General features: G+C 42.9%; 1 protein-coding gene across 2 annotated transcripts in view; it reads right to left on the reverse strand.

Annotated features, from left to right (window-relative positions):
* Nucleotides 1-12,969, reverse strand: part of NUCB2 (nucleobindin 2) — a 57,324-nt gene that overhangs the window by 26,431 nt on the left and 17,924 nt on the right. For both annotated transcript variants that reach the window (XM_014602412.3, XM_019477022.2), the window contains exons 2-4: nt 7,665-7,808; nt 5,839-5,946; nt 2,137-2,263 (exon numbers count right to left, since the gene is read on the reverse strand). In XM_014602412.3, coding sequence (XP_014457898.2) covers nt 2,137-2,263; nt 5,839-5,946; nt 7,665-7,808 — 379 coding nt within the window. The remainder of the gene's footprint in view (nt 1-2,136; nt 2,264-5,838; nt 5,947-7,664; nt 7,809-12,969) is intronic.

The following is a 12,969-nucleotide window of genomic DNA, read 5'->3' on the forward strand; positions in this document are numbered from 1 at the left end:
AACTAGTTTGGCTAGAGCTCTGTATGAGAGCTTTGCCTGCCCTAGAAATATAACATCACACCCCAATGTATATATTAGAAAACAAAAATGAACTGTGGTTCTCAGGCATGTGTGTGATAGGTTACTATGCTCTCTGGATAGGAACCTTTATTCAAAGAAAGAAAAATAGCCCCAAGATCCTATTTTATATTACTTAAGTGTAGTGGAGATACCATTTGGAATAGGCACTAAACTCAAAGATGGTAAAATTAATGCCTTTCCTAAAATAATTTGGGGTTTTCCTGGCATGAGTGACCCATAACCCATTCTCCGCCTCCAGACTAGGCTCATTGGCAATGTTTTAGCACCAGGGAAGAGCAACAGAAGCCCTCTTCAGATGCTACTTTTGTTGCAGGTTAAAAGTGAGTTTCACACAATTTTTTTGTAACACACCAGATATTCAGGCAAGTTGTCAAGTGATAAAGACAGCAAAAACCCACAGCACAATTTACAAATCCACCTCTGGAAAGTTCCTAATTAAATCAGCTATGTCTCACTGATAAGGAAGATTCCTGAAACAAAGTTAATATCTGGTATGTTGCTTAGTTTAAAGGATGTGCAGAGAGTCTGTATTTGGGAGCTGCTCCCTAGTGCAGGGCTGCTGCCCCGGCAAACTTGTCAGTGTGCAAGAAGCATGCATCAGAGGCCACCTAACCCATGTTAAGCTGCCCATGTACCCATTTAAAAGTTACTGAAATGCAAGGAGCCTGGTACTAGAGAGCTATTCCCCAATGCTGGGTCCTCATGCCATGACATGTTTAAAGCATGTGTACAGCTGAGCTGTTCCCCATATGCCAGCAAGTTTCAAGGATGCAGTGGTGGGGAACTGCTCTCCAATGCCAGGTTCCCTGAGCACCAGCAGATGTGCAAAGGAATTTTAAGAATTGTATCCCAGATCCCCAAAACAGTGTGTCCTGCCATGCTGTACCTTTAACATCTGGCATGATAAGATATGTGTTTTGGGGGATCCTCAGATAAAATTCTTCAGATCCCATTGCACAATTAAATTAACCTCTAGCAGGGGCCATAGTACTCAAAATATAAAGTATTCACAAGTCTAAGAACTAATTCCTTGTCCGCTGAACTCAGTAGAAGCCTTTCCTTGACTTGAAAAGGGAATGGGATCAAGCACCTAACATACAGGTAGATTAATCTTTTTCTTTGCTGGCCTGTTTTGAGGATTGTTTTTTTTTATGGCTTGTTAGTTTTACAAAGTAGTAAAGCATTTTGGAACCAATTCCACCCAGGTCTTTAGATTTTTTTTTCTGGAAAAAAACCTATTAAAAAGTTTTCAAGTGTTTCTGGATTTTTTTTAATTTAAATTTTGCCATTTATAATTTAATCCTACAGCACTGGGCAAAAAAGGGAGACAGCACCACTTGCCAAACAAACTGATACTAACTATATTTGCTGGAAATCAGACATTTTATTCTAAAATGAAGGCCTAATGAGTAGACTGTAGAACTGCACTAGTAATGGTATAAGTATAGATGAGAAAGCAATCATTCCAAATACCAGTTTTCTGGCACTTAGAACTGGTACATCAATAAAAAAATTCCCCTTGAGCTGAAATTTTACTTTATTGGCATAAGCCTGAAAATTAACCTTTGGTGGTGGAATGAATATTTAGAGGAGGAAAATTTAGCAGATTTGAACTCCTTGATCCTAAAGAAACTCTTATACACATTTTCAAAAATGCTATTTTGTGCCTAGAAAATGCCCAAACAGTGAAATTTGATAAATTACTTCTGTCATGTTACTAATCCTAAATGAGGGATGTGGAAACTGCTATGCTGGTGGAGAAAAATGCCTGAGAAGTGGTTGTAAGTATCTGAAAATGCTCGCAACAATTGTTTTTTTAACTTGTAAGACACAGATGTTTTCTCTCTTCTCCATTATTTCCTAGAAGGGGGTCACTTTCTAGTGCTATTCCAGCTAAGGAATGTGAACTGGGACCCACTCATTGCTACAGCTTAGTTTCGTTATTAACACTGATTTGTTATGCAAAAGATCCAGTTGAAGGATTTGGAGCCCCTCTCTGCTATAGACCCATATGTTAAGTTAAACCCACCTGTAAATTCTTCTTTGTATTCTTACCTTGAATGGAATCCATTTTAGCTTTAATTAACATCCTTAACCTTGCCACCTCTTGTCTTTTCAGTTCATCCAGTCTTGTTCTGACATGGTGGCTTACTAAATCTAGCTCTTTGCTTAGCTTTCCATTCTGTTAACAGAGTAAATGATTTATGTAAGACAGTCATGCAGTTGTAGGACTACTCTTGGCAGTCTCTGGCAATACTAAAGTCTTTATCAACATCAAAAGCATCTCAAATGTTATTGTGAGAGAGGATACAAACTTATGGAAACAATATCAAGGAAAGACCCTGAACAAAAACATTTTTTAAACATTATGGTGCTCCATATACCATAATTAAACCAAGGCCTAAAGCACCACTTGATATCTGCATTTAAAGATTTCTTCAAAACTGACACTTTCTAAACTAACTCTTCTCAACTTCTGGTCCACAAGGACCTAAAGATCCACATGATGCAGCAGGCTCCACCTTCTTGCTGATAACTGTAAGAGCTGAGGAGCAGTTAGCACACCATCAGTCATCACCAGTGTGATTCAAAAGACTGATGCTAGCCCCAGGGACTGCACTGTGTATATGGAGCCATGAGCAGTGAGGCACTAGCTGCAACATCAGAGACAAAATGTAATGCAGAAGGAATGGAGGCTTAGGTACAGATCCTCAAGATACTTAGGTGATTAACTCCCTTTGATTTCAAGGAAGATAGGTGCCTAAATCCCCATATGATCTTAATTGTAGTGCTCTCTTCTCCACAGACTTAGTTTATTTGCTTTAGATCAAGTTCCCTCGCTGATCCCCTACTGATTGCCAGTCCATGAGGGAATCTGGAGTAGCCAGCTAGAATGCAGGGTTGAAATAGGGCTTAAGAGAAGTGATCATGGTGAGAGACTGGGAAAAAAGGAGAACACTAGTGTACTGTTTGGAGTAGGGCCTGATGTAGTAGAACTGTGCAAAGGAAAGAAATCCATTTCAATCTCATATCCTCCATGTGGCAGGACACCTTTGGTGCCTGCCACTTTAAGGGCCTGAGCAGGCAGAAAAGCAGCCTGCAGGTAACTGCACTGCCAATCAGGAGAGTCACATGGCCAGCAGGAGGCTGCCTAATTGGAGGGAGGGCCTATCTGCTGGAGAATAAGAGCAGGTCCTGAGCACTAGAGCCAGGAGTTGCTGCAGGGAGCTGGAGGGAGAACAATACCTGGCTGCAGCTGCTGCTCCCAGAACACCTGGAGGACAAGGTAGGAACTATAGGGATGAAGAAGGTTCCTGGTCCTGGGGAATAACCTAAAACTATACGCTGCTGGGGCTGGATGGTGTGGTGGGGCTGCTTGTGGCAAGGCAGCTTCCAGGAAATGCCACACCTGTGCCTCCCCAGTGAAGGGCAAGTATGGGGCCCCAGAAAGTCTCAGACCCCGCTGCCTTGTGGGTACCCTGTGGAGGGGAAAGGCTAGTAGGGCACACCCTGATAGAAAAGCACAGAGGCCCAAGCCCACTGAGTGGGGCCTGGGAAAGGGTCTAGGTATGTTGACAGACACCTGAAGCCTAAGTGGGCTGTAGGCAGAGAGTGAGCTCCAAGCACACTCACGGACACCTGAGGCCTATGGAGTATAAGACCTCACAGCCTCAGTGAGGAGGCAGAGTAGGGCCTTATGGGGCCTGAAGGACTGCACATGGGCTGACCAGAGTAACCGTAGTTGAGGCCTCAGTCAGGGGACAGGAGGCCCAGGCATGTCTGAGGACACCTGAGGCCAAGTTGGGCCAGAGGCTGAGTGTGGCCCAGTTAAGGGGCTGGGGGAGTAATAGTGGAACTGGATGCCATCGGTAAGGCATGGGACATGGTAAAGGGGAGGTTTGGAGCTGTGTATAACACCCTAGGCATCAGGGCATTAAATAGGCAATCTTCTTTTTACATCAAGGCATGGCAGACAAGACAGGTCAGACCGCCCTAGACAGGTGGGCAGGCTGACATTGGAACCGGCCTCAAGATGACCCCGTCACACTCCAAACACTAATATCACCTCTAGCACAAAACTTCAAGGCATAAAATGCCCTTGACTCCCCATGTCTTTGGAACTGGCCTTTTTAGGTACCGACAGACACAAGGGAGTGGGGGAGGGGAAGAAAGAAAAAGAAAAAAAAATCTGCTTTATTGGAAGAGGCAGCTTGTTAGTTCGACCCAGCTCCACAATGTCTGTATAGATCATGTGCTTCAGCGGTGCTTTTCAGCTCTTTTATCTAATAGCTGATTGAATCAGCTATTACATAAATGCACCAAAAAAGCCCTGTTGAAGTGCCCAATCTATACAGATGTTAGGCTAGCCAGATCCAACTAACATGATGCCTCTTCTGGACATGTGCTGGGCTCGGCATGGGGGTGCACTGAGTTTAAATTACAGCATTGTTTTGGTTTGGGTTTTTTTCTTTAAGTCTGTAAGCAGCCTTTGTGTTTCTCTTCTATGTTGTATTCACTTGTTACATATTATTTTCTTTTTGGAGGGTAGACAAGCCTTTCTGTGATTGGCTTAGCAGTACTCTGAATGATTTGACCAGCAGTAACAAGTGAGGGCTATGCTTTTAGCTGTGTGATATGAAAGTCCCTGGGAAACATTTATTTAATGGTACAATGGAATCTGAACCCCAATCTCAACAATCATGACTCCTACCATGCCACATGTGCAAGGCAGGGCACACAATTTTGAGATGAGGGATCAGACCCCATTTGTACTAGTAGTAGTTACCAATGTCGTCAAACCATTGTGAAAACTGAATACTGAGCTTTGACTCAAAAATTCAAATTACTCTAAGTCTTCCTGTTTTCTTTTGGGGGAGAGTCTCTAACATGCATTTCCTGAAGCAAGAAATCTGCTTCTAGCTCCTTTATAGTGGCTAGACCAGGAGCAGGCAAAGTCCGGCCTGTGGGCTGGATTGGGCCCACAGTGAAATCCATTTCTCAGCAGCCCCTGCCCATGTCACTGGGGCTGGTTTGCAGGGAAACCCCAGCTGTAGCCATGCTGTGACAGTGCAGAGCCAGAGTTTCCACTGAGGCTGGCCCCAGCAGTGCTGGCAGGGTGCACAACTGGGCAGGTTGCTGCTCAGGATCTGGGACCTTGCAGCAATAACACCATGATCTGGAGTCGGGGCAGAGCCACGATCTGCAGCCCACACCATTGGCAGCAGCATGCAGGCAGCAGATCATGGCTGTGCCCTGGCTCTGGACCATGCTGTCACCGCTGCAAGATCCCAGCCCCCAGACCTGAAGCAGGTCCCCACCCTACCACACACCCTGCCAGCAGTGCTAGGGCAGGTCTACATAAAAACCCCAGCCCCATGCTGTCACAGTCTGGCCACTGCTGGGATCTCAATGGAAAGTGACAAGGGCAGGGGCTGCTGGAAAATGGGAGTCTGGCTGCTGGGCTGAATCCACCATTTTGCTCACCCCTGAGCTAGAAAGCAAATGAGAAACTCTGCCCTGAGATATATAGTTCCCATATCCAATATCACCATTCCTTTAAAAAACAGGGACTCTGTCCCATAGCTACAGACTTAAAGATCTAGCCAAAGCATTTAAATACAACCAAATGAGAAAGGTAACATAAAAGAAAAAAAAGTAAAACAAACAAACAAATTTCAATATGCTAAAGTCTTAAAATCTCATTGATTTGTAGTTGTCTAAACATTGTTAATTAAATGCTGTTGATCTTTGACCTACCTTTATTTCCTCTATGTCAGCAGTCTGAAGTTTCTCTCTGAAATGCTTATCTGTTTCTAAGACATCTATCACTTGCCTGAGATATTCATCATAATAAAGTCCAGTATCCTTTAGAAGAAAAAGTTTCAGTTCAGGAAAATACGCTGTTATATGTATTTGTTTCATATAAGTCTGATTGCATAAAAATTACACTGAATCTCAAACCCCAGCCACATCCAAGGTATAATGCTCTGACTTGCAAAGCATCAGCAATAAAACTTGAATTTCTGTGCTTTTGTTCAGTTGTACAAAATATAACAAGTTAAATTCCTGTGCTTTATTCTGGCACCCGACAGGGGAATAAAGAAAGCTGTTACAATGCACGTCACACCCATTGGGGTTTATCATGCAAATAGATTGTGAGAGCTTTTATAATTCACCTGTTAGACAAATAAGCCAAAGTGATTCAGAATTCTGTAAATCTTTTTAGTTCCCCCAAGAAGGAAAAAAGCTTTGAGTTTCCACTTGATCCATTTACCCAAAATTCTTCTCTCTCTCTTTCACCCACACCTCTCCCCACCTCTCTCTCTCCCTCTGGGCTGATTCCAATGACACCCTCCAAGTCTTCTGCCTCCTCCATTTTCTGGTCCAGGTTCATGTCACATGTGAATCTGGATACTTCACTTTGCAACAAAATGCAGACATCCTTGTGCGGTGCTGGGCCATCAAGGGGGCCCTCCGCAAGGAAGACAGACAGCTTGTTGAGAGGCATGGGAGAGTGGGTTTCAAACTCCAGTGACATGGTGTTTTTTGTCGCTGCCAAGTGTTTCATGATCATCAACCCGCAGGAGGGCCACACACTTAGAACTTGCACCATTGGTTTTTAATATTTGTATAATAAAGATTTAAAAAGTCTCTCTCTCTCCTTGCCTCTCTCTCTCCACCTACTTCCAATGTTGAAAGAAGCAACCACAAGGAATGCAAGTCCAATACCCTGCTTGCCTTCTAAATATCAAGTAAATCAGAGTGGGGGAACCTAATGGAAGTGCAGGGTATCAAAACTGCATTGCTGGGGATTTAACAGACAATCCAGATTGTGAAAAAGGGGCGTTTTCACAAGCTGGACAAAGTTCTTGTAGCATCAGGCTATATTTACATCCATTGTTTTCCCTATGAGTTTTCAGCAAAAAGAACAATTCACAGGAGTCCAGATTGCTGGTACTGAAACCGTTTTGGGAACAGAATAAGCCCTTTCCAAGATTTTGTGTTTGATAGCAGAACTTTGCTGTGCAGTGGGCATCAAATAATATTATTGCTTAAAAACTGTTACATACACTTTGGACAAAAATTCATTTTCCGCTTTAGTGAACACATAATCTTAACTCTGTCTCTTTGACATGATTACCTACTGCATTCACAGACATTGTGCTTTTGTTACCAAGAAAATTCAGTGTCTGAAAAAAATCTGTGTTCACTTAATCTAACATTCTGTCATTCACTTTAGAAGACCAAATTAGGAGTTGTGTTCATCTCGGCAAAGATGAATGGGTGAAAAATTCTTTTAAAGATACTCAATCCACTGGGAGAAGTTTATGTTAAACAATGGCAATTCATCCCATCAGAAGCTGTGTGCATTGCCTTAGTTACCTTGCCAGTCCTATCTGAGCAAGGAATCTGGAGCAAATATTAAATGCCTAAACCTGAGATTTTGATACCCACATGGACATGCAGAATTTGACTATTTTTCTCTCCATATGTAACTCCAACAAAAATGCATTTACATTTCAAGATGGAAAGCACTAAAACCATAATACATGATCTTCATTTACTAAAATTAATTTACTTACTGGGTTTTCTACTTTCTCTCCTTCTACATGGGGTTCTCCTTTCACTTTTGTCTTGTCTATGTCTATAGGCACTGCTTCCAAAGTGATTAGGAGGTATGTCACCAGCAGAACACACTGTTGTACTAGGACAGCTGTCCACCTCATCTGAAATAAAAGATAAAAAATATAACTCATAAAACTAAGTATCAACTAAGTTATTGTGTTGTAATATTCAGTACAAACAAACATGCCTGCATGCACTAATAATAACTCACCAATTACCTGTTCTGTTGCTATCAAGAACCCAATAGGGTTAAACACAAATACAGTATAAAGACTTAAAAAATGCAATAGAAGAAGCAGCTTTTTATTATATGTAGGCCTCAACAAAAGTAGAAATAATACTACACTGCTTGTGTTTGTAATGTAGCTAATACTTTAACCACAGTCAGGACAGGAATGGAACATGACAAAGATTACTATATTGGCTTCTACATGTGTAAATGAAGATGCTCTAAAAAGCTGCTGTTCTATTGTAATGTATGTTAACTCTGTAGAATAGTTCGGGATGAAAGAATATTTAGCAACTTTACACTGATTTTAGATGTTTACAGACACACAAAATCAATTAGTTGGTATTAAGAAAGACCTGATGCTACAACTAATGAAATTAAAAAAAAAACCCTAATGATATGAAGGGGAGATGGATCAGGTATTAGAGATGTGGCATATTTGCCTATTTTGGAATAAAGATTCTCCCCAACTGTTCTCCCCTGACCAATAGGGGAAAAAAGCCATAGTCACCAGAGGTTTTCAATTATTGGTACTGTAGGCAGGTCCTTGAATATTTTGGCTACTATTTTTAAAAGACAAAGCCTTATATTCTGCAGAAGCAGCTCTTGGGCACTTACTCATTTCAGAGCTCAACTGCTAATGATAAAATATCTGCAGACTTCCTTGCTAGGTCGGTAATACAGATGACTTTGGAAATATTGATGTAATATTGTCAGTGTATAATTAGCTTAGGCAAATCAAAGAAAGAGATATAAGCATGTCATGAATGTAGAGCGAGACAGACAAAAAAAAAGCATATTTGTTACAAGGGCAATTTCTGTACAAGTGAATTAGCTAGCCATGCAGTTAATTCTATCACAAAGTATTGAGATCCAGTGACAGCATATCTTTATGAGATGAGCTAGAATTACAGCATGCAATGCCAATTTTCTTGGATGTAAAATGAAGCACCCATAAGACCTTCATGCTTTTGCTTGACCTTAGATGGCCCTTAAGTGACAAGCTAAATGAAAATAGCAATGTTAAAATCATTAAATAACTAGTGTTGATGCCTGCAACTCCAACTTGACACTTTTTTTCCATATTACAATTAAAATATCACCTCCCCCCCTCAAAAAAAAATCCTTGCTGCCTCCTTTAAAAACAAAATGGAATTGATCTGCTAGAATCAGTAAGCTAATTTCTAGCCCTCTGCAAAGAGCTGACAGCTTCTAAAACAAGTGGCCTGTGCTGAGCTTGCACAGCTAATGCATGAAGAAGTTCATGAGTTAACATCAGAGACTAAAATGTTGTCATCTTACAAAAATATGCAGTAATTAAGGTAAGCAAATTTTTTTTACAGTGCTCTCTGCCCAGTTTCCTGATTTCAAGAAAATACTTTGGAAATGAATCTCAGAGTCTTATAGTAACTATCAAATCAAATGTTTCTACCAACCTTCTTAAATGTGATGGGCTAGTAGACTAGGATTCATATGTATCAATACTTAGCAACTTTTGACACTAGAATATTCTTGTGCGTGAGGTGTGAGTAAGCAGGTACATAGCGGTACATGTTCCAATAGGAACTGTAAGATTGTACTCAGTAAGGGGAGAAACAAATAGTAAACTGGTATCAGAACTACAAAAAAAGGTAGTTCTAAGACCGGCAGACTTGCAGTTAATTTCCCCTCCTGTTCTTCATGTGTATTAGACCAAGGGTCAGCAACGTACAGCCCACAGACTATATCTGGCCTACAGAGCCACTGATTCCAGCCTATGGTGCAAGTAAGCAGTGGAAGGCTTCGGCCACGCTGTGCCGTGCCACACTACAGCCCAGAAGCCAGATGCTTCACCCTTAGCCAGATCCTTGCCACAGCCTTCCTTCAACCTGAACTGGATCATTCTGGCCCACCCCCAAGAAAATGATCACCAGACAGGGTAGAACAACTACTCTGTGACCCAGCCCAAATATAGCTTTCCACTGAGCAGTTTTGTAACCAGTTCGTGGCATAACTTGTGTCATGACAATATCTGTTTAGCACAACAATAATTAACAGTATGTTGCCTATGCCAACAGCCACCTACATAGGCATATCTGTCTTCCTGTTACCACTTTGCAATCTTGCTGTCCTATGTTGAAGGATCTGGTATCTTGGTCTGTGCCACCTTACTGCCTGGCCTTTCTTTCTCCTAAACTTCACTGCTCTCTGCATTGCTAGTGCCTCTCCTTATATATGTTCTCCTATCACATTATTCTCCTGCTGAGGTACCATGGGATACATCTCCCACATACAAACACAGGCAGGCAGCAAAATAAGTCTGAATGTACCAAATTGGTTCAGTTAATGAAAAGAAAGTGCAAAGACCTGAACCACGTTTGCTGCAAGCATTTCAGATAACAATGCTGTGACTAGTTAGAGAGATACTCTTTTACTCATAACAGCAACAGCCCCTCAGCCCAGGGATTCGCATCTCCCAGCCCACAGGCCAAATGTGGCCCTGCAGAGCCATGGCATCTGGCCCACGGGGCTCCCCACGGGTCAGCAAACTTAATGCAGGGGCAGTGACAAATAAAATTGCCACGCTTCCCCACTGCCATGTTCCCAAGCTCCACAGGACTGGATCAGGGCAAGGCCATGTCCCTCCCATGCAGCCAGGTCAGAGCTGGGCCATGCCTCCTTCCTCCGTAGGGCCCAGTCACAGCTGGGCTGTTTCCTGACCCCTCCACCCCACAATCTAGTTGGATTGGGTCCCACTTCACCACCCTGTGTGCTGGATTAGGCCCACTGACCCAAGGGGGAAAAAGTTGAGCACCATCCATCTGGCCCAAGGGGGAAAAAGTTGGGCACCACTGCCTTAGACCAATGGTTCTCAAACTTTTGAGACTCTAGGCACCCCTCCATAACTTTTCTGAATTTAGCATCACCCCATTTCAAAAACTAATTTATTGCAATCTTTCAGTGGTAGATTCCTTGTCTGCCAGGGGGATGACCAGGTTAGATTCCCAGGCGCATCTATAACTACAGCTATCAAGCCACCAGACCCTCAGACTCAGTCTGGCCTTTGAATTCTGTCTCAAGGGTCTCAAGGGAAGATAGGAAGTCTGGACAGCCTCCATTCTTCTGTATTCCTGTGTAGGCATATGCATCGAAGGGCCTGGTGACTTCTCATGCATACACCATGGTCCAGAAGGATTGACAATTGCCTACTACCGCCTCCTTGCTCCCCCTCCCCTTGCCTGGCCCCTCTGCATGTGCTTACATCTTTGCACCACCCCCGGTATCCTTAAAAGGATCTCACAGAAGCCCAGTTGAGAATCACTGCTTTACCCTTCGTTACAAATATAGTGTCAGGAATCCTGGGGATAAGCATAATCCAGTCCATGCTATGAAATGAAACCAAGATTATGTATCATAATTTTTACAACTCCTGCTGCTCTAATCTGTGCTAAAAAATTGGTTGCATGTTTGATTTCAGTTAGAGGAAAACTCCATTAAAAAATCCTCAAAAGATGGGAGAAGGCATATTAATAGCATATATGTAGGCCTGGCAGGATTCGATTTTTATCACTAAATGTTGATAAGTGTTGATTTCACGGCACACTCACAGACCAATGAAAACATATATCCATCAGTAATAATCAAAATTTATAGAAAGGGGACACAAGGAAAAAAAAAATCCAGAACAGGGGGCACTGCACATGTATGTGAGAGTGCACACGCATGCATGTACACATACACAGTGGCCAGTTGGGGTGGTGGGGGCCCCGGCTGTTCTGCCCACGCACTACTCTGGCAACAGCCTGGGCATCTGCTGCAGAAGCTGCAAGCTGTGCTGAGTGGGATGCACTGGGAGGAGGGTTGGTTTGATGCCAGCTGCTGGCAACAGAGCCTGGAGGAGGGCACACTGCTGTGGGGTCCTGCTGCTGAGGTGCAAGGTTGTTGGCAGTCGGGGCTCAGGCAGTTCAACAGCACTTGACAGCCAGGCATCCCCGGACAAGCCTCCTCTGGCAGCAAGCGCCACAGGCAGCCCCAGCCTGCAGCCCCTAACCGAGCCCCTGGGCCTGGGAGCGAAGGCTCCAGCCTGGTATGAATATACTACCAAATGAACAGAATGATTTAAAGCAGGTATGTTTTCTTGACTTATGGATATTTACTTTTTATATTTTGACCTACAATTTTATAAAGCTAACAGTATACTGTCATTATTAAATTGTCTGCACCCCACATCCTGAATTGTGCGCAATCCCAAATTTTTAAAATTGATACAAATCTAAATAAATGCTTAAAAATAAACATCAATTTTAGCCACTGAAATTATTAAAAAATAAAAACTGAATTCTGCCAAGCCTACATATATGGATCTAAAATGTTTGAAGGGGGGGAGGGTTAACTGCTAAAGTACGGTGATGTACAGTCATTGGGAAGAATTTTTTTTTTTCCCTTTTCAGAGGAAAAAGACAACAAAGCATTAAATGAGGGTGGGTGCTTGTTAAACCTAAAGTTTAATCCAGCCTAGCATATTTTAACAACAAACCAGAATAAGAGCTGGATCTCTGGAATCCACTCTGAAACCAGCTGTAGACAAGACAGCAGTGCTGGCAAGCAGCCTTGGTTAACAGACAGAACCACAGTCAAACTGCAGAAACCACATCCCTGAAAATACTCCCCAAATGCACTTTCAGGGCCACCTGCTGAACTGGACAAGCAGAACAGAACAAGGGAGCAGGAATCCTAGGAAAAGCCATGACCATAAGCTAAAGACAAGCAAAAGCTTATGAGAGCCAAGGGACCTCTAATGCGCTCTAATGCAATGTGGGCCAAACTTTTTGGCAGGTGTGCCACAAATTAGCCTCACACCCTGCCCAAGTGCCACTTCAATCCTTCTCCCTTACCCAGTCTGCTGCTCAGCTTTCTTCTCCCTGGCCTGCGCTCCCTGACAAACTACTGTTCTGCTTTCTGCTCCGCACTTGATCTGATACTCTGCTTTCCACCCTCTATCCTATCTGCTACTGTGCAGCCTGCCTGTCCCTTCCCAATCTGCTTCATGCCAT

This window comes from Alligator mississippiensis, chromosome 2 (genome assembly GCF_030867095.1).
Source record: "Alligator mississippiensis isolate rAllMis1 chromosome 2, rAllMis1, whole genome shotgun sequence".
NCBI classification, from domain to species: Eukaryota; Metazoa; Chordata; order Crocodylia; family Alligatoridae; genus Alligator; species Alligator mississippiensis.